Here is a 25,161-nt window from a genome sequence, read left to right on the forward strand (position 1 = left end):
AGATGTAGAAATGGCGCCTTGCGGCGAACCTACAAGCTTGACTGTGATTGGCCATGCCGAGTGTCTGTTTCGATTGGAAAAACGCACCCATCTGCTGTCGCTGTTGGCCGCTGTCTGCCGTCCGGCGTGTCTTGTTTACGATGAGGACGTAAGCGTTGTCCGCCGTGGGCCAGCTCGACATTTCTGGTAAGACTTCAGTTCTTTGTAAATGTACACCAACTTCTCATACCACGTAAACTGAAGAAAGGGTTACGCTTCCTTGTAAGGGAGTAAACAGATACAGCCCGGCCGCTCCCGGATACGGCTAAACTCTGGCGTAAAGACTGGCAATGTAAACCCAGCGAGGAAGGAGATTTAATTAAAACAACACCACTCGGTTCGGGTTGAATTGTGTGTCTGGAGGATGCGTTTCCGAACACGCCCGTCCATGCTGGCCGTTGGACGAAGACCCGCGAAATACGTCAGACTCGCTAGCGTAAAGTTACCATTTGACACGGGTACATTCCAGCAAATAGACGGCACTCTCTTCTGTGAGCGGCGCGCCGTATCTTCCTTTTTCAAAACACTACATCGACAGAATGCTGCATGTCTCACAGTTTAACTATTTTGACAATAACGTGTAAAGACTGGCTCAATTGTCGTAAGTGTGACTAAACTCCCATGTTTTTACCCATTTCATTTTGGTTAGTCCAGTGAGTCGCCTTGAAGTGTGTGACGTCACGTCACGCTGAAATAACTAGGATTTTTTTTTTTTAAACAACATGGTCCAATATCGAACGACTTGTCGCTTCAACCTACACACAAAATTAATGACAGAAGAACCAGCACTTGAATTAAAATTATTATTATTTTTTTTTTTAAACCAATATATTTACCAGTAACACCAGTGAGAAACTAAGCACAATTTTGCTGGCAAGTGAGTCCTATATTTAGCGAGATACTCATCATAGTCCGAGTCGCAACAATTTTCCTCTAGTAAACAAATACACTGCCATGTTAAATGCTCATTTCATTTGACATGGCAGAGCGATTGAGAGAATCGGCTAGATGACATAAATAATGATTTTTAGTCTTCTTTTCTAGAGCTATAGTTTGAACATATGAAATGTCATTTGAAAAAATAAACATGTTTTGTGAGGCAAACTTCTTCTAAGGGAAATGGAATGCTGACTGTAATTTCCGTTTCAACAGGTAAGTTGATTCAAAAGTAGATTTGGTGGAAATTCAGAAATAGCAACGGGATAACTAATGAGACGGCTAATGAATTTACTTTTCTGTTACTTGTATTAATGGCACACGTGTGGCGTGCTCAATGATAACCCAACCAAACATTTTAGAAACTTATTCCATTTTATTAGGAAAATTTGGTACATTTGTAGGCTTTATCCAGAGGCTATATTGAAGTTAGTTTCCCAGTCTGTCCTTAGAAGGGTTTACTCCGCCACCAGCTTGTGATTTTAATCTGTCGAACTATTTTCAACAGCCACTCAATTTGTTCTCCTTACCCAAATGTTCCGCTGTCTTAACTCTTTGACTGCCAAAAACGTTAAATAACGTTTAGTAAAATCCTATGGAGGAGTGCCAAAGATGTTAAAAGACGTTTTTTTTTTTTCAAAACAGAGGTGAAACTAACCATTTTCTATTGTTGATTACTGAAAAACAGAATAAGGTAGAAACAAACTTTTTTTTTCCTGATGAAAGATGAGAGTCCAATCTTTCATTTGGTAGTATGTGTGTTTCCATAGTCCAAACACATAATTTTCTGTGGACCTTGAAAGATCAGTCAAAAATGCTTAAATCGGCTGGCACCCACGGCATCCCTTTTCTGAAAACGTCTGGCAGTCAAAGAGTTAATTTTGGCAGCTATATTCCACCAATCATCTTCTTTGCAGCTGCTGATTCAACACTTTTTCCTACTGTTATGTTGAAATTGTTCAACTCTGCTTGTGTCCAAGTTTTCAAGAAACACAATGGCACCTTTACTGGTCCTGATCTGTTGCAGGAAAGTGAATATTGTAAAAAAATAAAATAAAAATAGGCAGCCGCTTTAACAACAATGCTATGCTTTTCCACATAATCATTATTGACTTCATTTTAACAGTTAAAGGCACTAAATGTCATTTCTTCACACTCAATAATTCTTTATTTAAAATCATCTGTCATATATGTCATATAGTTTGTAGTTCTTTGTTGTAGTTCTTCTCTTGTGCTTTGGGCCAACAGTGATGGTGACGTTTTGTTGTGGTTGTTTGCAGAGGAGCAAGAAAGAGAGAGCCGGGCCATGTTGACTTTCCCCTCCGACTCGCTCCCCCACCTCGTTTTCCCGATGGATGGTGATGCAATGCCCCCCCACCCCTTCTGTAGTGCATCCCCCCACAATGAGCCTCCACCACCACCACCACCTCCTCCTCTCCTCCCCCTTCCCTCCATCACTTCCAGGTATAGCTGCCCCTCACGGCTTCCACTCCTTTTTTCCCCCCAGCGGTGTATATGGGCCATATCTTACAAATCTGTCAAGATATGAGCTGTTTTGGCACATAGTGAACCATTTTAACTCTTTGACTGCCAGACGTTTTCAAAAACGGGATGTCGCCAGTGCCAGCCGATTTAAGCATTTTGACTGATCTTTCAAGGTCCACAGAAAATGTTGTTTGGACTATGGAAACACACATACTACCAAATGAAAGATTGGACTCTCATCTTTCATCAGTAAAAAAGAGTTTGTTTCTACCTTATTCCGTTCTTCAATAATCAACAATAGAAAATGGTTACTTTCACCGAAATTCTCTGTTTTGAAACAAAAAACGGAGAAAAAGGGCTTTTTGTGAAACGATGTTATTTCATGCACTCTAGTGAATTGTAGACTTCTTTTTGTCCATGAATGATGCCACAAACACCTAAATAGTGCTTTACTTCTGTAAAACGCTTTCACCAACAATGAAAAAGTGTTTTTTGATTGCAAAATACGTTTATTTCCATTCAACAGTGTAACAATTTGACAAAACAATTTCGCAAACTATTTACAAATGTGTGCAACTGTGGTACTCCTTACAATTATGTGGATGTTTCAAATACAGTTTTTCTTTTTATAACGCTCTCCTGTGTGCAAGGAGACGCCGCTGGACTCGCACAAGTTTACTTTCACTTTGTCCGTTTCGCGTGCAAACGTTACACTTTCCGGGGGATAAATAGCAAGTAGCAGACTGTACACACTCCTCCGATGAATTTGCATTGGACTCGGGGCACTCTTCGTCGTCCGATCGAACGTCCGCTTGTGCGTGCTCGATTGTGCTCCGCATTTATGACGCCGTCATAGCCGCCGCGTCAGCGGTTCCAATTTCGCAAAGCTCGGATTCACCTTCATCATCATCGATGATGATCATCGTCGTCATCAATGTGCTCTTTTAGCGTTGGTCGATCCCTTTCGTCTTGTAAGTGTAGAGAGCTGCTTTCCAAACGGGCACCACTTCCTCCTCAGCCATCTAGCTTCCCCCCCACGTCTTCTACTGCCGCGTCAATGCTTTCCATCCACGGAGTCATCATCATCATCATCGATGATGATCATCGTTGTCATCAATGTGCTCTTTTAGCTTTGGTCGATGCTTTTGTCTTTGAAATAAAACGGCTCGGGCGTGAACTCCTCGCAAGCGGTCGTCATTTTTCCTTTGTTTTCCATTCTGATCTCCTGCTCGACGCTCTAGCTCCGCCTCTACTGACGCCCACCCGATCTTGTCAAAAGAGAGTCATCGCTGCCCTCTAGGGGCCAAAAATAGTCCTTAGGCACAACAGACCGGCTGGAAACTTTCACCAGACATGCGGAAGGTTTCCCTCTACCCGTTTCAAAAAAAAAAAAAATCATTGGATGACATCTTTAGACGTCATTGGCAGTGCTCCGTAGGTTTTTACTTGACGTCTTTAAACGTCAATGGCAGTGAAAGAGTTAATGTCGAAAATTCATGTTGTGTAGAACATAAAATTTAGTCACTAAATTGATAGTTGCAGTGTAAATCCAGCCTTTTTCCTCATCACATGTTTTAATTTGAATTTTTTTTTCCGTTTGCCTTGAACTTTTTATTTTGTTTCCACCTGCACTGACTGCACATCTGACTGACTATAAATGACAACACGTCACGGTTTCAAGTGGTCGTGTGTCCGCTTTTTAACTAAGAGTCCTTCTGTGGGCAGAGCGAGGGATGGCACGTCAGGCCACAGGAGGAGCGGGCGCGTACAAGCAGTCATACTTCAGAGCGCTCAAGTGGAGAAGATGGTGCAGACGCCGTCCACGTACAATCTGCCCTCATTCAAGAGACACAGCAATAATATGGTGCCTGATTAAACACAATATGTGTGCGTTATGTGATGACGTCATTTATTAATATCCGGGTGTGTGTTTTTAGGTGCAAGTGTCTCAGTGCAAGCAGCCGAGAGTTGAAAGCATATATGAAGATGATGAGCACAAGCAGGTCCGTTTGAGCAGTTGATGCCTTGTGTTGTGTATTATTATTTTCTAAACAAATTGCAGCTGTCGCTATTTCATCCTTGAGTGAAGCGGGGAGTGGAGGTTAATTGGGTGACGCGCAATCTTCCTTAACGGTCAGCTGCATCCCGTCAGGACCAACCATTCTTCGCTTTTGTGCTTGACCCACTAACACAATGACGACGGTCCTGTCAGGGTCTATCTCAGATTTTTATAAAGTCCTAAAAAAGAAGAAACACATGTCAGTATTCATATATTTTTATTTTATTGTTGATATTGGAATATATTTTTGGAACTAAATATTTGACAATGCCAAATAGTTAATGGAAGAAAGATATTTATAATTTGTCACTGGCTAATGTAATTTTTTTTAATGTGCTTTAAAAAATCTTGATTTAGTTATCAAGCTCATTTTAATTACCAAAAATACTCTATATTTCACTGAAGATTTATCATTTTAGATGGTAAAATCAAATACTAAATATTAGGGATGTGAATTGCCTAGTACCTTTCGATTCTTATCACGATTCATAGGTCCCGATTCGATTCGATACCGATTAATCCTGATACGAATCTATAAATTGATTATTGCGATTTTTTTTTTTTTAACTCAAATTTAGAAAATAGTAATCAGTAAACTTGTACATGTACACTGTAAGATTTGTATGAAAATGTATTAATCAGAAAATTCAGGTTTTTACTGCATTTAACAAACAAGTTGCAGTCTGTTTCATGTTTGAACAGCACTGAAATAAAATATTAAGACTTAATGTTCCATTAATATAACATTCTTACATGCTTAATGTGTGAATCCTAACCCTAAGAAAGACGTTTTGTTGAATATTCCCATAAAAAAATCGATTTGCCCGCATATCGAATCGATTCGAGAATTGCGCGCTGTAATATTGCGATATATTGCCGAATCTAAATTTTTAGATTAAATAATTTTTTCTAACACCCCTGCTAAATATTTATGAATGTCTAATTACAAGAATCTTTCTCAAAATATGATTTAGTCCGAAATGTACAATATTTTATTTTTAAAACACTTTTCAAGTTATTACACGCATTTTCATCCTCAACAGGGAACAAAAGTTTGGGGGGAAAAAAGAAAAAATCAACAGGGATAAAAACAAAACAAAAACATTTACACTCAGCATTTTGACGATGTCTGTCTATTCATGTCAATATCTAATTTGCCACTGTTGTAACACAATGTAAACTCATCTTAAAAGAGTGGTTTACAGTTGGCATACAATAATATATGAACATCCAAACATTACTGAGGCTCTTCTAAATCCCAGTAATGTGAAAGAATGAATCCATATGTGTAGTGTTCTTCCTGCTGCTTCTTGAACTAACATTGTTTGTTTTGTAGGATGGCAGTGATTCTGGCACTGCAGCACAGTTCCAAAATATGTAAGTGTAATCAGATGGCGGCCATCTTGCCTTCTTCTCAAGTCTCACATCTCAGTTCTTTTATTCCAGGGAAAAGGACTTCGCAAAGCAAGACGATCATCTGCTGGAGAGGTCTGATCGGGTGCCGGAGTACGAGGCACCGAGCGGGGCCGTAAATGTGAGCGCCTCGGCCCCCCCCGGATGGCTGATGGGGCCCCTGTTCCATTCCTTCAAGTCCAAGATGGCCAGCTTCACGGAAATAGTCATGAGTCCCTCCAAGCTCTTCAAGGAGAAAAACCTTCCGACTCCTGAAGTTCAACCGGACGAGGTTGACGAGCCTTTGGAAGCCACCTGGGAGCCACGGGAAAATGGCAAGCAAGAAGAAAAGGAAAGCTTGTTCACATTGGTGCGCCAACCTGGAAGTGATTTTCACCATTCTCGGAAATTATTTAACACGTCGCCTGATGAAATACAAGTGCCTTTGCCGTCAAGCCAGGAGGTCCCACTTGTGCAGGAAGCCAAAGGAAATGCAGCTGATGTTATCGAGGAGGCAAAAGTGTCAAAGCAGCTAAAAACACGCCCCACGAAGCCCAACGTGGAAAAAAGTCCATCCTTGTATTCCTGCGAAGTTAGGCTAGAGCATCTTCCCTTCGTCGCTCGCAATATCAGCCCTTTTGGAACTAACCACGTGGACTCCGCTCGTCATGAGACAAACTCGGATATCGTGCGATCCCAAAAAATGCTCAGCACCCAAGTACGGGTGGTGATGGAAAGACTGAAGTCGGAAACTAAAAATCACGTAGCTGAACCCCTGCCACTCAAACAGAAAGTGCCGTCCACCATTTCAGATGGACAAGAATCACTCAAACCTGCCGTCAATTGCCGCAACGTCAAGCGTAAAGTGGAAGCGGACGAGCAAAATGGCGGTAGCAGGAAGACAAGTGGCGGCCTCGCAGTGGGCTCCGCACAAACGGTTGTGCCGCTCGGAAACACCACCGTCACTGTGCGCAAACGCAAGTCGCTGCTCCCTACGCAGCCGCCATCTTCCTTCCATCCGCTGGCGCACGCGGGGGTGGCAATGCAAAGCGAGGACGCCCCCAAAGTGGGACGCGGCAGGCCCATTAAGAGACCCAAAAAGGATCCCCGAGGTGGGCTTCAAGCACAAACCAAAAAGACTGAAACTCAAGTGGGACAAGCTCAAATGTCTGCCAAATCACTTTACTTTGAAATGACTCCTTTTGAAGGCAACCAGTCAGAATGTAGCAAGCCAAACCTGAACGGCGATCAGGATGCCTCTAGGTTGCACAGCGGACGGGTTAACAGGAAGCAGCCCCGAGGGGATCCCAGATCCAGGAAGTCTCGGCTCACTCGGACGCACGCGCACAGGGGGTCAACCTCGGCCACCGCGGAGGACCTCCCAACATCTACTGGCAAAAGTGTCTCGCCGCGTCGCCTGTTACGCAGCTACTCGTGCCCGGAGATCCCCTCGCTCTTTGCCTCGCTCCCTTTGCTGCTCGCCGCTGTCCCGGTGCACGTCCCGGGGGATTTGCGGCGCGCCCGCCGTCACACGGTGAGCAGCGTGGAGGTGGAGCGAGAGATCGCCCCGCTGTGCCTGCGCAAGGAAGTGTACCCGTCCAGGCGCTCTTTCCCGTGCGACAGGCAGAACCTGCCGCCCGCGCTCTCGCCCAGCCCCTCGCTGTCGGCGCTGGCTTCCTGCTTCCTGTCCAGCCCGCTGGCCTTCCTGTCAGGGAGAGGCGAGGGCAGAGCGGCGGCAGCTAGCAACACTGCGTTGAGCTACGCTGTCTCTTCATCTTCTCCGTCGCCAAAAACAGATTCCTCATTTGGTGTGCGAGATGACTGCTTCAGGTAAACTCATTCTCCTTCTTTTGACACTTTTCTACTGTTTAAAAGAATAATAAGCGAAGTGCGCATGTGTGAAAATCAAGTAAAAAAAAAAAAAAAAAAACTTGCTACCAAACAAAGCCGTCTTTTGAATGGCGGCGAATGGAGTGCTGAAAGTGTTTGCGTAACTGCACACCTTAAAGAAGCTTGCAAGCATTGTTTAAACGACTTTCAGCCTTAAGTGTCAAAACGACAGATGCACTTGGTGCCATTTTTAACCGTCCTAATGGAGTTTATCTGCAAAAAACACCATTGCAAAGCTGGAGAAGACACAAGTGTACGCCTGTGAACCTGCGTTCACTCTTGCCAATTTCCAGACAGGAAAGAAAGATCCAAACGGACGTATAAGAGGCTAAAACGGAACACATTTATTTTGTCAATATCCTGAAAGCGATGGTAGACGGAAGCATCACGAAGCTTGCTCATGGATGTACGTGTAACCAAACTAATGGAGTGACATTTAAGAACCTGCTTCTATCCCCAATTGACCCCTTCAGTGAAGAAAAGCTCCTATACCCGTCTCCTGATCGCATCCCGGTGTTGTGTCCTCAGTCCAACTCCCGGTAAAGTGCACACATTCAATCAAATAATAAGCACTTAAATAGGCTTAACTGTCGTGTCCCGGCAGAGGGTAGCCCGTAACGACATGCTATTCATGTTTAAAATAGATTCAATAAAAAACGTCAACTTTCCAACGGTTGAAATGGTCCAAATCAGCGCTTCCCCCATTAGACTCCATTAGTTTTCAATGACAAGTTGGTAGCAGGCTACCAGCCGGCTTACCCATAATACACCGCGCTGCCGAGATGCGCACTTTGCTTATTAAATAATTTAAATACTGTATTTACTCAATTAAATGATTATTAACTTTATTTTTTAAATTGAACTTTTAAAAAGTGAATTTGTGAGAATCATTGATTGAAAGAAAATGTGTTATATTACAAAAATAATAAAAGGACTCAATAATAGAATGATTATATTATATATCAACACATTAAATAGTTTACATTTTAGTAGTTATTTTATTATAAATCAATAAAATACATGTTATAATTCCAAGATTATATTGTTATATTTCTGTTGTGCATTTTTCTCACTAGAAGTTATTTAAAGTCACAATGTGGAATCTTTAGCGCCATTTAGTGGTGAACTAATTAATTCATTTAAAAGAACTATTGAGTCCAATAATATGCCCCCCCCCCCCCAAAAAAAAAAGTTCTATCACATCAACATACTTTTTTTTTTTTAAATATAATTGTTAGTGATGCAACGAATTTTCGACCACCGGAAATTTTCGGCAAAAATATGCATTTTGGGCATTCAGCCGAAAGAAAATTAAAGCTGAAAGAATATCGCCGAAAGAGGATGCTGTGGTGACGCAAGCAAAAATAAAAATAAAAAACTCTGCAAGGAAGCGTCTGTTTGAATTAAACATCATCTGTACAGGACGCCGCGTGTGGCTTTGCAGTCTTTGCAAAAGAGTTAACACATAACTGGTGCTCTCCAAATTTGGCGGGAATTTTTTACATTTTATTAGGTGATTAATCAGAATTCTAAGATGTGATTAATCTGATTTAAAAATGTAATCGTTTGACAGCTCTAATTTCTATTATATCAATTTTAGTAATTAAGAAACAAATAATTAAAATAGTACATAAAATTATGAATACATTTGATAATACATTTAATTTGAAAGGAACAAGTAATAAAATTCATTAAGAACAATCTCTTCAAAAAATACAGTAGTTCTGATAATAAGATTTTCCCGCTTCTTTTTCAAAACCCTTTTCTCTACATTTACTCTACTTTATTAAAAAAGAAAAGGCTGTTTTCTTCTACGAACATGTTTTGAAATGGCAGCGTTGTCAACAGCACAAGTCTGCTGGCGGGCGGGACTGACAGGAGAGCGGCCAACCAGGAGGACGACGACGAAGACACCGGCTCCTCCTGCCATGAGTTTGACGAAGCGACCGCGACACTGAGAGAAGAAAAGTCTCTGTCGGACTCAGAGCTTAAGGTAGGCGTCGCCGCCATCTTGTTCAGGGCGTCCCGAAATGGCTAATGAACGCCCTCGCAGGTGGCGCCGAAACACGAGCGTCACGGCAAGGTGTCGTCCATTCGCATCCGGAGGTCTCTGCCCAAATCTCAGAACAACCTGACGCCAATGGGCCTCCCCAAAGCCGTCAGGTGGGTACGCCGGGCGGCCATCTTGTGGGGTGATGTGATTGGTGTTAAAATCTACTGTATGTATTTATTTTAATTCTGACAGGCTGAAGAAGAAGCAATTCAGCCTGGAGGAAATTTACACCAACAAGAACTTTAGCAAACCCCCTGAAAGGTCAGCTCAAACATTTTTTTCCCTTCATCTGAAATACGAGCTTGTGTATACTTTCCAAATGCATTTCATTCACTCACTATTGGTTATAGGGCTATGAAAATTACAACTTTTGACACAAAATGTTAGTTTTTTTTATGAATTCACATGTCCGTATGTGAGCACATGTCATATATTGATTTTAAATCCGCTTGCTCACAAAGGCACTTTTAGATCAAATATTAATCAAGCAATGGTGTCAAAATTGAGTGCACTATTCAGCTGCTACCAGCAGAGGGGCTGTTAATTCACTCTCAACCATTTTGTGGTCTAAAGAAGACCAAAAGCGCCAGTAATATTTTGCATTTAATTGGTGTAGTATAAAGTGAGAGCTATAGCTATAAATACACATTGATAATGTGAATGTATACATAAAAAAAACATTGATTTAGTTAGTTGCTCTCACTAGTTCACTATTGATCATGTTCGATTTATTTTTTGTTTTATTACTTTGTTCAATTAATTTATTTTCCAATTGCATACTTTTATTTGACAACATTTTAATTGAACACTTTTGTTTTTTTCTTAGATTTAATCAAAAACTTTAATTGGTGAATTTAATAACTCTTTTCTATTCTAATTTTACATACTCGTTGCACAGGACTACATTTTAAAAAGTCTGCAATTGACACCCACCTAAAATGATTTGTACAAACCCCAATTCTAATGAAGTTGGGACAAGTTGTGTACAATGTAAAAAGGAAAAATACAATAATTTGCAAATCCTCTTCAACCTACATTCAATTGAATCCATTACAAAGACAAGATATTGAATGTTCAAACTGATGCACGTGATTGTTTTTATGCCAATATGATCTCATTTTTTATTTGATGCCAGCCTGTGCCACCTGTTGCTTTGCTGCTGATGTATTATAGCCAAACCCAGTTTGAGTTCAATGACGAGCACCAACAAACGAATAAACAATGACTCTTAACGGCCAACGGTGTCTTTTGTGCTTCAGCCGGCTGGAGACCATCTTAGAGTTGCCGTTCAGTCGCCGTGACGGCTCCGAGTCCTACTTTGGCCAGCGCCGCCTCAAGCGCTTTGTGAAGTTTCTCGAGGTGGGCGAGGCGCGAAAGCCTAAGAAGGTACTGGCAGGCGGCAAGGCGGGGGCCGCGTCGACCCGCACGAGACGAGGCGGCTTCGCCAAAGATGACGCCGGCCCGTCCCTCATGCCGCCGCCCGACATCGACTCGCTTCTGTGCGCCAGACTGAAGCAGCTGGACTTGTGGCTCATCGCCGACCAGGCGGATGCCGCGTGTTGACTTCCGCCTTGGCGATCATGTTGCGATGTTACCACTGAAGACGACATTAATGGCAGCTCTTATTTATCACGGTGCAACATAGTCACGTATCGCTGTTGTTATTTTGTGCGTACGTTGTTGTTTTTGTTGCCCAGTTGAACGAGGCGGCCTTAAACCCATCCTTAGTGTTCGTTTTGTATCCAAGCGTCCATTTTTTTTGATAAAGCATTTATTACAACAATGTATAAAAAGCACAATGAACATCAAATAAAACAAAAAGGCAATAACGCCGCTTGTTTTGTTACCGTGGTGGCTAATTTATTAACTTTTCTACAAGCTTTGCTATATTGAATGTTAAGTGTTGAGGATTTGTCATGTATAAATGTTGTATACTTGATTTTACAAGTGTCTTCTTGATGGGAAATAAATAAATATCAGCTTATAAACATGTCCTATGAGCGTCGTGTTTGTCACCGCCGCCGCTGCCTCAGTCTTTCAGCGTGACCACATACGAGAAGAGCGCCATGAGCAAAGGTATCAGGGCTAGTATGGTGAGCCACGTGGCGATGGAGATGATGGCCAGCCTTTTGGCACGGCGCAAAAACCTGGCAGATGCCTCTCGGTCAGTCTCCTTCTCGGCCTGTCAGGAAGAAAATTATTTACTATTTGTCACACTTTTTTTCTTGGACCACAAGTATCTTAAAATGTGTTTTTAATCAAAGATGGAAAAAGGAAGCTTCATGAAGCACTATTATTTATTGATAACATTTTTGGACTTTTCTAGATGGTGAACTTGGTTTGAAGATTATGGCTAAAGCAATGGTAATTGATAAAAAAAAATGCCAATACATCTTTAAACAATATTTTACATATTTACTATTATATTTAAACCATATTTTACACTTTTTGCAGTTTTTTTCTGTACCACCGTTTCATTTTTGGGGTTTCATGATTATGTATTATTTTATTTGTATTTATTTTATTTTCCAAACCGTCGGACCCTGCTCGTGCACACGACAAATTTGCGTGCCTAAACCAATCATAGCTGCATTTAGATGATGTCAGCACTTGGGGGTACGTGATTGGATCCTAGCTAACCAATCACAATCCAGTCATGACGTTTCACGTGCGCCCAGGGCGCGAGAGAGGCAAGACAAGATGGCAAATATGTAGAAAATGGCAAACGACAAACGTAAGTGCTCATTTTCGATCAGAAATATATCGCTCATGCTAGCGAGCCAAATGAACCTGCTGTCAGTTTAAATCTAAGAATTGCAATTGATAATATTCCAAGTTATTTTGACAACCTTATCACATAATTACCTCAGATTTTTAAAGTCATTGTGCCCCTCGGTGGTCATCTGTGGAAAGGCGGGTCGTGCACGCTTATCAAAGGCAAGGTGTTATGTAATTATATGTGTAAATAATGTTCTTGTAGCGTAAAAAGTGGATGACTTCCTTGAAGGGCTCGTAAATGTAAAGTTGTCCAAACTGATTAAATAAGAGGTGAGTTTTGAAATCAAGCGTTTTTACTTATGTTTTTACTAGTCAGTTTAATGTTAGCGAAATGCATAAAAGGGAGAACATGGTTGTTTCGTTACTAGATTAGAAGGCGGTGAGATTCCAGGCAATGTTGACGTGGCTGAGAAGGGGAATGATTTACAGTGTAGTGACATGACAGTATTGTGGCAGGTGCGGGCAGTTGATGAGAGGGAAAGATGACCAGGAAGGAAGGAAGAATGTCAACCTTGACTGAGTAGATGAGCGCTTTGATCCCGACGCAGGAGATGCCGCAGATGATGCTAATGATGGCCAACTTCCTGTGATGCATGTCACCGCCGCAGCACGCCACCGCGCCGGTGCCGTTCTTCTTCGTCGGCAACATGAGACCTTTTCGAGTCTCTCCTGAGCCCGGCACCGTGTTGAGCGGCATGTCCTCGTCCTCGCCCACTTTGATGCAGGTGTGAGGTGAGTCGAAGTCGGACATGTCGGCAACTATGATAAAAGACAAACACAAGTTTTACAGCTGTAACTTTTGTTCCCGACTGATAAGCTTTGTGTGGCCAGATAAAGGACACGTTAAAGAAGCTTCACATAGCTGGCGCATTGAGTTGTAAAACAGGCGGAGCAGTGAGTACATTTGTGGCAGTTTCCCTGCATTTTACTGTATTCAGTGTTGCTTTCATGGACATTCTGAAATCACAAGCGCACAATCTCTTCCCACTTGGCCTCAATCTTGTGCTTGTGTTGTGACCCTTGTGGTCTCCCTCAGATTTTGTGATGATGTGTTGAGAGACGCGTGACGTTTCCGGGACTTGTGACTCGTCTTTGTTTACCATCGACACGCCTCACCTGCAGAAAATCCCGTCACTGGTTTCGTTGGTCACCTCGCGCCACACTTTAGGAATGCCACCGACGAGTCTGAGCACGCTCGCGGAGGCACACGGCAATTTCTGTTTTGCTGATGTTTTCAACAGCCAATCCAAAAGCGGAGTGGCGCAATCGGTTCATCATGTTCGCGCACTTTAAAGAAATGAAACCAAAAAGCCTGACAAACTGGTTGAATTCCCTTTGACTCATGTTGCCTTCAGGGACAATCCTAAATCTTAAGATTTCTTTACATAACTGAGCCCAGTTGTTTCATATGTCCAAATTGCTTTGCTTAACTTCCTGCCTGTTTATTAGACGTCAGGTGCTGCCCTCATAGACGGAATTGGTTCAGTGGTGTCCAAACTCGGTCCTCGAGGGCCGGTAGTCCTGCAGGTTTTGGATGTCTCCCTTCTCCAACACAGCTGAAGCTCATCAGCAAGCTCTGCATAAGCATGATAACGACCTTGTTGATTGGAACAGGTGCGTTGGAGCAGGGAAACCTCAAAAACCTGCAGGACTACCGGCCCTCGAGGACCGAGTTTGGACACCACTGCGTTAAATTGTAGCTTTTTTTATTCAACAGAGTTCAAAATTCTTGATTGTCTCTTTGTCTGTGTACATATGTCAGGCGCTGTTTTCCAAATTAAAGTCTCTCTTTCTCTGTCTGTGTCAATCTGTCCGTCTGCTTATGTCTGCCTTTAAAAATTCCCAGATTGAACAAAATTCCTGACCAACGAGTTGTCTCACGTTTGTAAAATGCCAATAGAATCAAGCTGCGGGTGCCGATGTAGTTCAGTAACATGTAATAGCACACGGCTGTTAATCATTTGTGCGTCACATTCTTTTTCTCTCCTAAAATGGCAAAGCGACTAATAAAGTTGTCTTTCTTACTTGAAAGCAGTTGCGGTCGTGTCCGCCTCCGTCTCGTGGTTTTGATGAGTTGTTGTCAGTGTAATTCCACTTTAAGACCTCCGCTGTTGCTCATGTTGACGAGTTGTCGCTCAAGTGTGTGTGAAACTGCCGCGCCCATTTACTGTTACATCCCACTGACACATACACAAACCCACGCACACTCACATGAACGACTTTGTCCATGGGCTTCCTCTTGGGCCCCGGAGGTGTGTCGCGCCTTTAAATAACACCTCAGGGTGAATCACATTCCAGTTGGCCTCGTTTTCAAGTCAACACACACACACACACGCACACACACACACACACACACACACACACACACACACACACACACACACACACACACACACACACACACACGTTTTACTATCTTTGTGGGGCCATCTCGTTAACATAATGCATTTCCTAGCCCCTTCCTCTAACCCCAACCATCAAAAATTATTGCCTACCCCTATGGACTATATGCCACGGAGGAGGCGGGACTTCCGAGTTTTCACCCATCAACTTTGTTTCCGTTTCCGGTTTGCGACGTGTGGGCCGCGTCCCAGTACTTGCGTTTCCACCTTTGTGCCCCTCGGTCGACGGGTCCGAGGCTGCGAGTCTGTAGTGTCCGTCTCAGTGTCCGAAACATTTCAGATAGCCGAGACGCCCTCCCGCGCGGTTCGGGGGCGCAGGGGTGGGGGCGCAAGTGTTGTAACGCGGCCAGCAGTAGCCGGAAATGGCACTGATGTGTAAAATCCGGAAGTCGGAAGTCCGTGGCATCTACCCCATTCCTTACCCTAACCTCAACCATAACCCAATTCAAACCTAAACTCTAAAACCAAGTTTTGGCCCTCAAAAATAGGTCTAAACGTGGGGGGCCCAGCAAAATGGCCCCACATGGACAGGTGGGCCCCACAATTCGGTGAAATCCCGAAATGTTGGCCCCACTATGAAAGAAAAACAAGAACACACACACACACACACACATGCACACACTTTTATCTGTCATTCCACAAATTATTTCATTAATTTTAATCGCCTGACGCCCCAAATTCTCTCTCTTTTTTTTTTTCATTCACTGCCATTGACGTCAAAAATTCATTTGAACTATTTCTATTAGTTTAACATTTTTTTCCCACTTTTGTTAACAAGAGTATGAAAACCTAGAATTTTTGATTGTACATTTAGAACCGATATGAAATTTGTGATTGATCATGAGTTAACTAGTGACGTTTGAAGTGAAGATTAATTACAATTTTAAAAAATTAATCGCCTCTTGCCCCAAATTTTTAATAATCTTTTTTAAAAATTAATTCATGTCAGTGAATGAGTTAAATTCTCATTTTTTGTGCATGAAAAAAAATCACAGTATGTGGTTATTTTGTTGTTTACCTCAAGCTCTTTGCTGTTGAATAGTGGATCTTTTATACATGTATTGAAAAATGTGTTATCAAAAATGAAATATGTTAAGAGCACAAATTTTGTCTATCTAGTCTGTTCAGGGAGTACGTGGTCCTATGTGGCCCTCCCAGTTGCACTGTTGAAATATTGTGGCCCTCTCCAGAATTTAAGTTGCCCAACCCTGCCTTGGATGGCAGCGTTGAGTTATGACCAAAAAATTGAATTTAATAGGGAAGGATTGTTAAAGGGGGCACCCAGAATTGAACTAGGGACCTCTTGATCTGCAGTCAAATGCTCTACCACTGAGCGATACGCCCACCATAGGTATAAAGCTTGACACAACAAGTCTTGACATGATAATAAAAGTTGCATACAGTTTGATAAGTTTCTAGTTTGGTCACAATTATTCAATAGTAAGAAAGCTCAACATTAAAAAAAACAGCTTGAAGAAAGATGAATGTAAGATTATGAATCCATTTATTTGAAAAAGTCATCATACATTCACTATCTTGGGCGGTTTTCATCCTCTTCACTCTTAATAACAACGTGGACATTCTGTGAGAACAGTACATATGTAATCCTATGACATTTGGTTTCTGCTCCAATTTAAAGATTAAATTGGGGATAATTCATTTTCTAGAAACTCAATGAAAATATGAGATGAAAATCATAACACCTTAGTTTTCTCACATCACCACTCACTCTTTACCACAACTTTTCTACAAAGATGACATTTGTCAAAAAGGAATATTAGGGCTGCACCGAAGAAGAAAAAAATAATATTTCGGAGGAGAAGCTGTTAAATAAAAAAGTTTTTATGTTTCAGAGAAAAAAGTAGCATTTTTAGAGAATAAAAGTTTGTAGAAAAGTTTTACATTTTGAGAAAAAAATAGCAAATTTTCTCTCAAAATGGTATTTTGGAAAATGTAAAAAAGAAAAAAAACATTTTCAAGAAGTTTTTGTAATTTTTTTTCTCCAGAAAACATTTGTTTCTGAGGAAAAATAGATTATTTTAATTCATTTTATAAAATAGAAAACTTGTTAAGGAAAAGTCTATTATTTATCAAACAAGTTATATATTTTCTAAGAAAAATATTTGTAGTTGTTGAAATAAAGTTTTTTATTTTAAAGAAAATATTATTTTTTAAAGAAAAGTATGTTTTTAAGAGAAAACTTGGTATTTAAAATTTTTTGAGGAAAAAAGTTTTAAAATGTTCAATTATATTTTCTAGAAAAAGTTTGTACATTTCAAGAAAAGTTTTTTTTTTAGAATGTCTGTGTTTTTTCCCCTTTAGAAGTAAGCTGTAAATTTTAATGCTTTTTTTAATTGATGAAAAAAGTTGCATTATGTATTAAAAAAAAGTTATGTATATATATATATATATATATATAAATATATATATATATATAAAAAAAATTTTTTTAAAGTTTGCATATTTTTCCAAAATAATGTTATTATTTCAATAAAAGGTCCTTTTTATACAATAAATATGTTTAAGAAAATGTCATAAAGTTGGAAATTTCAGAGAAAAATGTCTGTTTTGTAGATTATTATTTTTGGAATTAGGTCATTTTTGAGTTCACCTTACATTTATGGAGAAAAACGTCTACGTCTGTATTTTTTTTTTTTTTGAGAAACCAATTGTATATTTTGGGAGGAAAATTTGAATAAAGATAATATTTATTCAAGTAAAAAGTAATTAATAATTAACAATTAATGAAATATTAATAAAAAGTAATTTGTTTCTAAGAAATAATGTCTTATAATTTTTAAGAAAAAGTCACAATCTTACAGGAATATCTCAATTTAATGAAATAAAAAACTCCATAGAAATAATGATGAGGTGACATTAAAATAGAATTTTGTATTCTTGTATGTAATGATGATGTCTATGAGTTCTATGAGTCCCGAACGACGGCCAGGTGGCGGTGCTGATACAGCACGGAATTTCCCGACACGCATGCGTCATTCGAGAAAGAATTCATGAAAGCATATTTCCACGGTTCCGGCTGACGTGATCCACATGTATAAAAGGGGATCGTAGCCGGAACCGAGTCTCTCAGAACCTTCTTGCGCAAATCAACACGAGGGCTCTGAGTGACAAGCAATGCTGGCGGTCGTTCGGGACTCATAGAAAGGGCACTCCTGAGGAAGGAGGCCACTAGGCTATGGCAACCCACAGACTTGCCATCCACTGCAACATAGGAGGCCAAAATGGCCGCAACGTAGAACTTGATCGTAGAAGGGGAACGCCCCTTATCGTAAAAAGATTGGAGGAACTCCAGAACAGTGGGATTAAGGCACGTCATGGGATCCCTCCTGCAATTTGCACACCACTCCGTAAACAGCTTCCACCTGTAAGCATACAGCGAACGAGTGGACGGAGCCCTGGCATTAAGGATCGTATGCTGAACAGAAGACGAGCACTCAGTCAGCAATGGGTCTCGCCCCACAGCGGCCAGAGACATCGATGGAGCCGGCGGGGATCGGGGTGCCAAATCTGACCCCGCTGTTGGGACAGTAGATCCAGCTGACCGGGCAGGATCCACGGTTCGGAGGAGCAGAGACTGCAAAGAAGGGGGAACCAAGTCTGGGATGGCCAAAGAGGGGCCACCAGGAACAACGTGTGACCCTCCAGAAGGTTCATCTGAAGGGTCAGATGAATGAGGGGGAGAGGTGGGAAGGCATATAGCAGGCCCCTTGGCCAGGGATGTGCCACAGCATCCTGGCCTAGCGGGCTGCTCTGTTCCCTCAGGGAAAACCAGAGGGGACAGTGAATGGACTCCTTGGAGGCAAAAAGATCCAATGTCGCCTTTCCAAAGCGACTCCAAATGGCTCTCATCACCTCCGGGTGGAGACGCTAATCCCCCTGAGGAGGACGACGGCGGGAGAGGGAATCCGACGACTGGTTGACAATGCCTGGGAGAAACATGGCCAGCAGGCTGGCAAGACGATTGATGTGATACACAGTGGAGGTGTTGTCTGATCGTACCAGGACATGGCGCCCTCCCACGAAGGGCAGAAAATGAATGAGGGCCAGATGCACAGCCCGCAGCTCCAGCACATTGATGTGCAGCGATCTGTCCCCTGCAGATCACCGGCCTTGAGCCGTCCTGTGTTGCCAAACTGCACCCCATTCACTCAGGCTGTTATCGATGGTGACCTCTTCGTGACGTATGGGTACCACCTCCAACGGGACTCCCGCTGTTAGAACAGACCGGCGAGCCCAAGATGCGAGAGCACCCATGAACCGACTGGACACTCGGAGACGCTTCCGACGGTCCAGCAGCGGGTTGAGCCACCGTTGCAATGGTTGCAGCGACAGCAGGCCCAACGGCACAAGTGCCATCAGGGACGTTAAGTTGCCCAGCAGACGCAGAAAAAGGACATACGGCAGCATCCCATTGGTACGGAAGAGAGAGATGAGACGTAGCACATTGTCGACCCGCCGTGGCGACGGTCAAGCAGTCATGGAGGTGGTGTCCAACGACATTCCGATTACCAGAGTCTGCTGAGAGGGAACAAGAGAGGACTTCTCCAGGTTGACCTTGAGCCCAAGTCGTGACACATGCTGCAGAAACGTAGACATGTCTCGGATTGACTGATCCTTGGATGGAGCCCATATCAGACAGTCATCTAAGTAAGGGAGTATTTTTTTAATGCCCCTTGACTGCAGGGGTGCAAGTGCCGCCTTCACTACATGTGTGAACACTCTGGTAGAGAGCGACAGCCAAAATGGGAGTATTCTGAACTGCCAGTGGCGACCTCTGTAGGCAAAGCCGGGAAACTTCCTGTGCTGAGGAGCAATAGGGACGTGGAAGTAAGCGTCCTTCAGATCGATTGACGTGAACCATTCCCCTCGGACAATCGTCCTCAACACGGCCGAGGTAGTTAGCATATGCAAGGGCAACACCCTGAGGTGACGGTTGAGACCTTTTAGATCTAAGATAGGGCGTAGTCCGCCTGTCTTTTTTTGGAATGAGGAAGTAGGGGGAGTAGAATCCCCCTGGATGAGCCAAGGGATCCACTGCTTCAATAGCGGATTTAGCGAGGAGGGTCGCTAGCTCTTGATCCAGAGCTAGTGCCTTTTCCGGGTCGCTGATGACAGTCTCTTTGACCCGGATGGAGAGAAGGGGCCGGCGTCGGAACTGAATTCTGTACCCAAGAGACAAGGTTAAAAGCACCCATGGGTCCAAAGCGAGGGCAGCCCAGTAGTTGAGCTGGCGACAGGAAAAGTAACCGACTACCGGCCTGGCTCAATCCCTGGTCCTCCCAGATTTAGGGGTCCGGGAGGGATGGTGTGTGGTGTGTGAAGCCCGGGGCTGACCATGGCGCCCTCGGCCAGAGGGGCAGAGCCCACGGGCGTCCGTGACATGGCCTCGTGTGGGATGACGAGGCCGTATCCCCCCGTAGGCCGCAAGGATTGCCCAGTATGTGACAGAGGGGCGGCCGGGAAAGCGGCTCCTCCCGAGTTTGATGGAGGATAGGGCTTGGCAAGGCTAGCAAACTTACACCTTGCGTCATTAGCATGCACTGTGCATTCCAGCGCTCCTGTCGCTGCCTAACCAAAAACTTGACCCGGCACCACAGGGAGGTGACGCAGTTCCTTCCGGAAGGGCTCTCACAAGGATTGAGATTGAGCCAACCATACCTGATGGCACGCCTGGATAAACAAAGACATACTACGGCCATGCTCACTCGAAAGGAGGGCTAAATCCCTGAGCGCCAACGGAACAAACAAACTCACAAGTGCTCACAGCAACACGTAAGTGAACGTCTGTGTCGTCATAAACTAGCAGAAGTCATGACAGACAATATCAAAGCCATGAAACAACATCAAGGCGGCTGGCGACCTCATGGAGTCGCATAAGTTGTGAGGCAATACAAGCTAGGAAAGGCTACGAAATAACCGTACCAACACTAGCGAGTTGTAGTCAAAACAAGTCAAAGTAGCCGTAGGCAAGACGTCAACAGTCGCTAACATCCACCAGGCGTATTTACAAACTTGAAGCCGCACTCGGCGATGAGGAGTGAAGATCATGTAAAGATGGAAGGGGAGCTCCAACGTTCACACATAAATACCAAAAGTCCAAATACAACGAGCCGTCGCTGCCCCGATCAACAAGATCACAGGCCACCAGCGACGGCGACGAAGAACGGTAGTAAACGCCGTGAGTGACTGCGCGAGAAGGTCAAAGAGACTCGGTTCCGGCTACGATCCGCTTTTATACAGGAGGATCACGTCAGCCAGAACCCTGGAAATGTCTTTTTATGAATTGTTTCTCGAGTGACGCATACGCGTGGGGGATTTCCGTGCTGTTTCAGCACCGCCACCTGGCGGTCAGGAGGGACAAAATAGAACTCCTTTTGTAAAAATGTGCAAAAAATGTTAATGCAAAAAACAGAAGTGAATTTAGTCTTTTTCTTCTTACCTTTTAAAGCACTGCGGCATACAGACACTGCATCTTTTCTCTTTAAATGCCAACATTTCCCAAAATAATCTCTTTTTGGTGTGTATGTGAGTGGAGGGAGGGAGCAACAAAGTGCGGCACAGCGATAGGAAGGGTTGCTGTGGAGTGTCAAAAAGGGGCACACAGCCCTGCAGTCAGTCAAGTTACGTGGAAAAGATCCTGTTGGGACATTTAAAGTTTGGAGCATACCAATGCGTGCGAGGGAAACAAAGAAAAGACAAAAGAATGCAAAATTACATGCAAAAACTAACGAGAATAAAGTTGTAATTTTAAAAGAGAAAAGTTGTAATTTTTTTTTACATAAAAATCAATAAAAACTAAAAAGCTGACCCTAACTCTTCAAACAAGGAGTCCTTTGATTCACTTCATGCAAGATAACTTGAGCTCATGTTGAATTTTTTTCTCATAAAAGCATACATTTATTTTAATGCTACACTTTTCACTGCATAAACGACCATTTATAAGTAATATCAATTTTTTATATTTCTAACTTAATTTATTTATGTATTTTATTAAGATTTTCCCCAGATTTTTAAAAAACTTTTCACAATGTGATTTTTATTTCTTGTAAAAAGTATAATTTACTGACTTTATCTTGTAATAAATACATCAGTGTTATTTTTGTAATGACTTCTTGTGAATTTTGACTTATCTATCACGACAATTTAGTTTTTCTTGATGAGATGTTTTTCTTTCATGTCAAATGCAAACTTTTTCACATCCGTTGGCCGCCTGCCATTCACAGGGGACGGGGACGAGGACGAGAACCAGGACGGCCTGTGATTAGCAAAAATCGGGGTATAATTGACGCTCATTATACTTTCTTCTGGTAACTTCATTTTGACTTGATACCTCCCATTTTACAACTTTTTCAACATACAATTTTAACCAACTTTAAACATTAGTGCAATTTTTTTCCACAAAAATTACAACTTTATATCGCAATATTTGAGCTAAACCCTCATAATGACAAATTTTCACCTACAGTTCCCTTTTTTTCTTGTCACGTTTTTTTCTTGACTATTTTCAGCAATTTTAGGCATAATATAATGAAAGTCTTTTACATGTTATAATGTATTGCCCATTTTTCCTTATTTAATCTACATGATGAAATAATACAGCTTTTTTCAACAATTTTGATTTTTTCACATACAATTTTTTTTAAACACAATTTTAAAACAGTTTGATGTAAAATAGCTAATTTCTCTTTTGTAAAATTTCAACTTTAAACCCCAAATTGTGATTTTTTTTCACGTACAAATGTCCTTATTTCCTCATCTAATTTTTTAAATTTAATTTTGACTTAATTATTCTTACCTTACAACTTTTTTTTAAAAACAGAATTTCAAACTGATGTAAAATTGTATATATTCCTCCTCTGTTAACATGATAACTTTATCACACAAAAATGTCAGGATAAACTTGTAATTACAACTTCTTTGGTGTGATGCTACTGTTGGTATTATTTTCTGTTCAGCGTGTCCCTGATACTTGTCGGTAGGAAGCCGGGGAGCGAGGAGTCCAAGAGTCCAGACTCGGTAACGATGATTCACCTTCTAGCTTCCGGGGCTCCCCGGCAGGACCGGGTCCGAGACGTGCCTCTGGATCTTCGGCGCTTCCGATGAGACTTCCAGGTGCTCGGGGAGGGACGGGAAGCGCTGCGGAGCGCCCAGCGTCCCCGGGGCCTCGGGCTGGGGCGACGTCAAGGGCATGGTGTCGTCCGAGGTGGCCGTCACGTGGATCCCGCTGGACAGCGAGTCCTTGGACTTGCACTCGGACCCTGGACTCTAGGATGGCGAGCGGGACATGTTACTCATGTTTTTCTTGTACAATTCTGATCTTATTTCTTGCCAGTTTGTCTTTTTTCTTCCCCACAATATTTCAACTTTAGAGACACGCTGGGACTTACGCAATCAAACACTGCGTGTGCGTACCTGTAGCAGCGAGACGGCGCTGTCCATCATGGGAGGGACGGCGCGGAGGGTGGGCGGAGGCGCGGTGCCATACAGGGCAGCGGCGGGGAGGGGACTGGGCGATACGGCGCTGTAGGCGGGTGGCACCGGCGCCATCTGCCGCTGAAGGAGCTGCAGGATGACGGTGATGTCCGCCGTCATTCGGCTCTCCAGCCTGCAACGTGGCAAATTGAATTTGAATTTGTGCATTTTTGGTGGGATACCGGTGCATGAATAAACAGTTTTTAAAGAAAGCATGATTATTCTACGTACTGTAGTATTTGTGTATTTTGTATGTGTGCTTTTAAAGGGCGTGGCCAAGTGACTGACATCTCTGATCTGATCGGTTAGTCTATCAGTGTGTAAGCGTCTGGCTGTGATTTGTGGCTTAGCAACAGCAACTTTTTGTGAGTTTAACGTTTTTGTATTAATGAAACTTTTGCCCACATGCGAGGGCATTACAGTACTAAACTCGAGTGGCAGCTTAGCTGAAACATGCTAGAAGCTAAAATTTTGGCTCGCAACACAATTTAAAAAAATAATAATTATTGACCATGCGATGGGTCATAACTTAAGAAACTCAAATTTTGTACTTGTAGGTCAATGTTTGCCTGAACAAAAGAAATCTAAAACCTCAAGCCCTGGCCGATTTGCCATTAGCTAACTATTTTGCAGAACCTACTAATAAGTGCTACTTGCAAGAAAAGAAAAAAAAACACCCTCACCAAATCACACCTATCTGCGCATTTTTGTGCTCTTTTTGGGCAATACCTTAAGATGCCGCGCAAATGTCCTGCTTCCAGTACAAAGGAATAGCTAGCATTGGCCGCCAATTCATAGCCAGCAGGCTTGAAACAGTGTAATAGAAGATTTCAGTACAGGCTGGTGAGGTAGATCGTGGAGAAAGCAGCATATATTCATTAAAAGTATTTTGAATTATTGAAGTTGTGAATAAAAAAAAGAAGGCCTATTGCTAAAATGAAATGTGTCACTTTGTTTACTGAAAAATACATTCAACTTTTTCATTTCCACTTTTGAATGATGTTTTTCACGACAGTCTGATTAATCGAGGCTAAGGGGCACACCCGTTTAAGGAAAATCAAAATTTGGAAAATAAGCATAGTTGCCAAATTCACTTCCAATATCACACAAATTGTTTGCTGATGGGGACCGTTTGACCCTTGAACCTATGAATTCTATCAAATATTTTCGAAATATATTTTATTAAAAATAAGTAAGGAATCGATATGTTGAAGAATTGCAACGCATTTTAAAATAAAGAGATTGCGTTTACCACTGAGTCACTGCTAAACGCTACGGTCTTCCTTAGAAACCGAAACTAAAACGTGACGCAAGCAGCAAAATAGTTACCAATTTTAAAGTTAATAAATGATTACCATACGTTCTAAACTGTTTTGTCATTTGAATATGACGAAGTTAAGCTTGTTTAACCCTTCTTACAAATATATTTTGAAAAATAAAAAGAGTTTCTAGTGAACCTCCAACAGTCCACCAGATGTCGCTAGCGCATCATGTCTTACGGCTCCGATGTCTCACACAAACACGTATGCAATAAAATTAACAGATGACGTAACTGGACGTTTTTGTTCCTACTTTGTTCCTTGTTCAAATTGTTTGAATTTTCCCCCGTCAACTCCTTTACACCGATCTTGTTG

The 25,161-nt window shown here is 42.3% G+C and overlaps 3 protein-coding genes, 1 long non-coding RNA gene and 1 other non-coding gene across 11 annotated transcripts in view; 2 read left to right on the top strand and 3 right to left on the bottom strand.

Moving 5' to 3' along the window:
- The first annotated feature begins 42 nt into the window (after positions 1-42).
- prr14 (proline rich 14) lies at positions 43-11,846 on the top strand. 3 transcript variants are annotated; one of them, XM_077559392.1, is made up of 10 exons: positions 66-186; positions 2,256-2,439; positions 4,186-4,324; positions 4,398-4,463; positions 5,856-5,896; positions 5,966-7,741; positions 9,650-9,794; positions 9,855-9,964; positions 10,047-10,115; positions 11,114-11,846. In XM_077559392.1, exons 2-10 carry the CDS (start codon positions 2,282-2,284, stop codon positions 11,415-11,417), a joined length of 2,808 nt encoding a protein of 935 aa, XP_077415518.1. In that variant the 5' UTR covers positions 66-186; positions 2,256-2,281; the 3' UTR covers positions 11,418-11,846. The 3 variants fall into 3 exon arrangements, with proteins under 3 accessions (XP_077415519.1, XP_077415518.1, XP_077415520.1); XM_077559394.1 differs by having other exon boundaries at positions 117-186; positions 2,256-2,333; XM_077559393.1 differs by lacking the exon at positions 2,256-2,439 and having other exon boundaries at positions 43-186.
- Positions 11,690-14,859, bottom strand: LOC144044782 (transmembrane protein 265-like). Of its 2 annotated transcripts, none has more exons than XM_077559396.1 (3): positions 14,658-14,859; positions 13,144-13,391; positions 11,690-12,036 (listed from the first exon to the last, which is right to left on the bottom strand). In XM_077559396.1, exons 2-3 carry the CDS (start codon positions 13,381-13,383, stop codon positions 11,884-11,886), a joined length of 393 nt encoding a protein of 130 aa, XP_077415522.1. In that variant the 5' UTR covers positions 13,384-13,391; positions 14,658-14,859; the 3' UTR covers positions 11,690-11,883. The 2 variants fall into 2 exon arrangements, with proteins under 2 accessions (XP_077415522.1, XP_077415523.1); XM_077559397.1 differs by lacking the exon at positions 14,658-14,859 and adding an exon at positions 13,749-14,075.
- LOC144044784 (uncharacterized) lies at positions 12,497-23,753 on the top strand. 2 transcript variants are annotated; one of them, XR_013291355.1, is made up of 4 exons: positions 12,497-12,588; positions 13,089-13,364; positions 22,279-22,331; positions 23,035-23,753. It is a non-coding gene; the product is annotated as an uncharacterized LOC144044784 (long non-coding RNA). The 2 variants fall into 2 exon arrangements; XR_013291354.1 differs by having other exon boundaries at positions 22,279-23,753.
- On the bottom strand, positions 16,307-16,378 carry trnac-gca (transfer RNA cysteine (anticodon GCA)). Its single transcript has one exon. It is a non-coding gene; the product is annotated as a tRNA-Cys (tRNA).
- kcnh6a (potassium voltage-gated channel, subfamily H (eag-related), member 6a) overlaps positions 23,055-25,161 on the bottom strand; it is a 30,228-nt gene continuing 28,121 nt past the window's right edge. For all 3 annotated transcript variants that reach the window (XM_077559390.1, XM_077559388.1, XM_077559391.1), the window contains 2 exons: positions 23,468-23,660; positions 23,055-23,320 (listed from right to left, as the gene is read on the bottom strand). In XM_077559390.1, the coding sequence (XP_077415516.1) occupies positions 23,090-23,320; positions 23,468-23,660 (424 nt within the window). In that variant the 3' untranslated portion in view covers positions 23,055-23,089. The remainder of the gene's footprint in view (positions 23,321-23,467; positions 23,661-25,161) is intronic.

Source organism: Vanacampus margaritifer, chromosome 2 (genome assembly GCF_051991255.1).
Source record: "Vanacampus margaritifer isolate UIUO_Vmar chromosome 2, RoL_Vmar_1.0, whole genome shotgun sequence".
In the NCBI taxonomy this organism is placed as follows: domain Eukaryota; kingdom Metazoa; phylum Chordata; class Actinopteri; order Syngnathiformes; family Syngnathidae; genus Vanacampus; species Vanacampus margaritifer.

Coding starts and splice junctions, on each gene's coding strand:
- LOC144044782 (XM_077559396.1), bottom strand. CDS start 13,383: ATGTCCGACTTCGACTCACCTCACACCTGCATCAAAGTGGGCGAGGAC. Junction 12,037..13,143: donor CGCTCATCTACTCAGTCAAG/GTTGACATTCTT, acceptor TCTTCCTGACAG/GCCGAGAAGGAGACTGACCG.
- prr14 (XM_077559392.1), top strand. CDS start 2,282: ATGTTGACTTTCCCCTCCGACTCGCTCCCCCACCTCGTTTTCCCGATG. Junction 4,325..4,397: donor AGAGACACAGCAATAATATG/GTGCCTGATTAA, acceptor GTGTGTTTTTAG/GTGCAAGTGTCTCAGTGCAA. Junction 4,464..5,855: donor AAGATGATGAGCACAAGCAG/GTCCGTTTGAGC, acceptor TTTGTTTTGTAG/GATGGCAGTGATTCTGGCAC.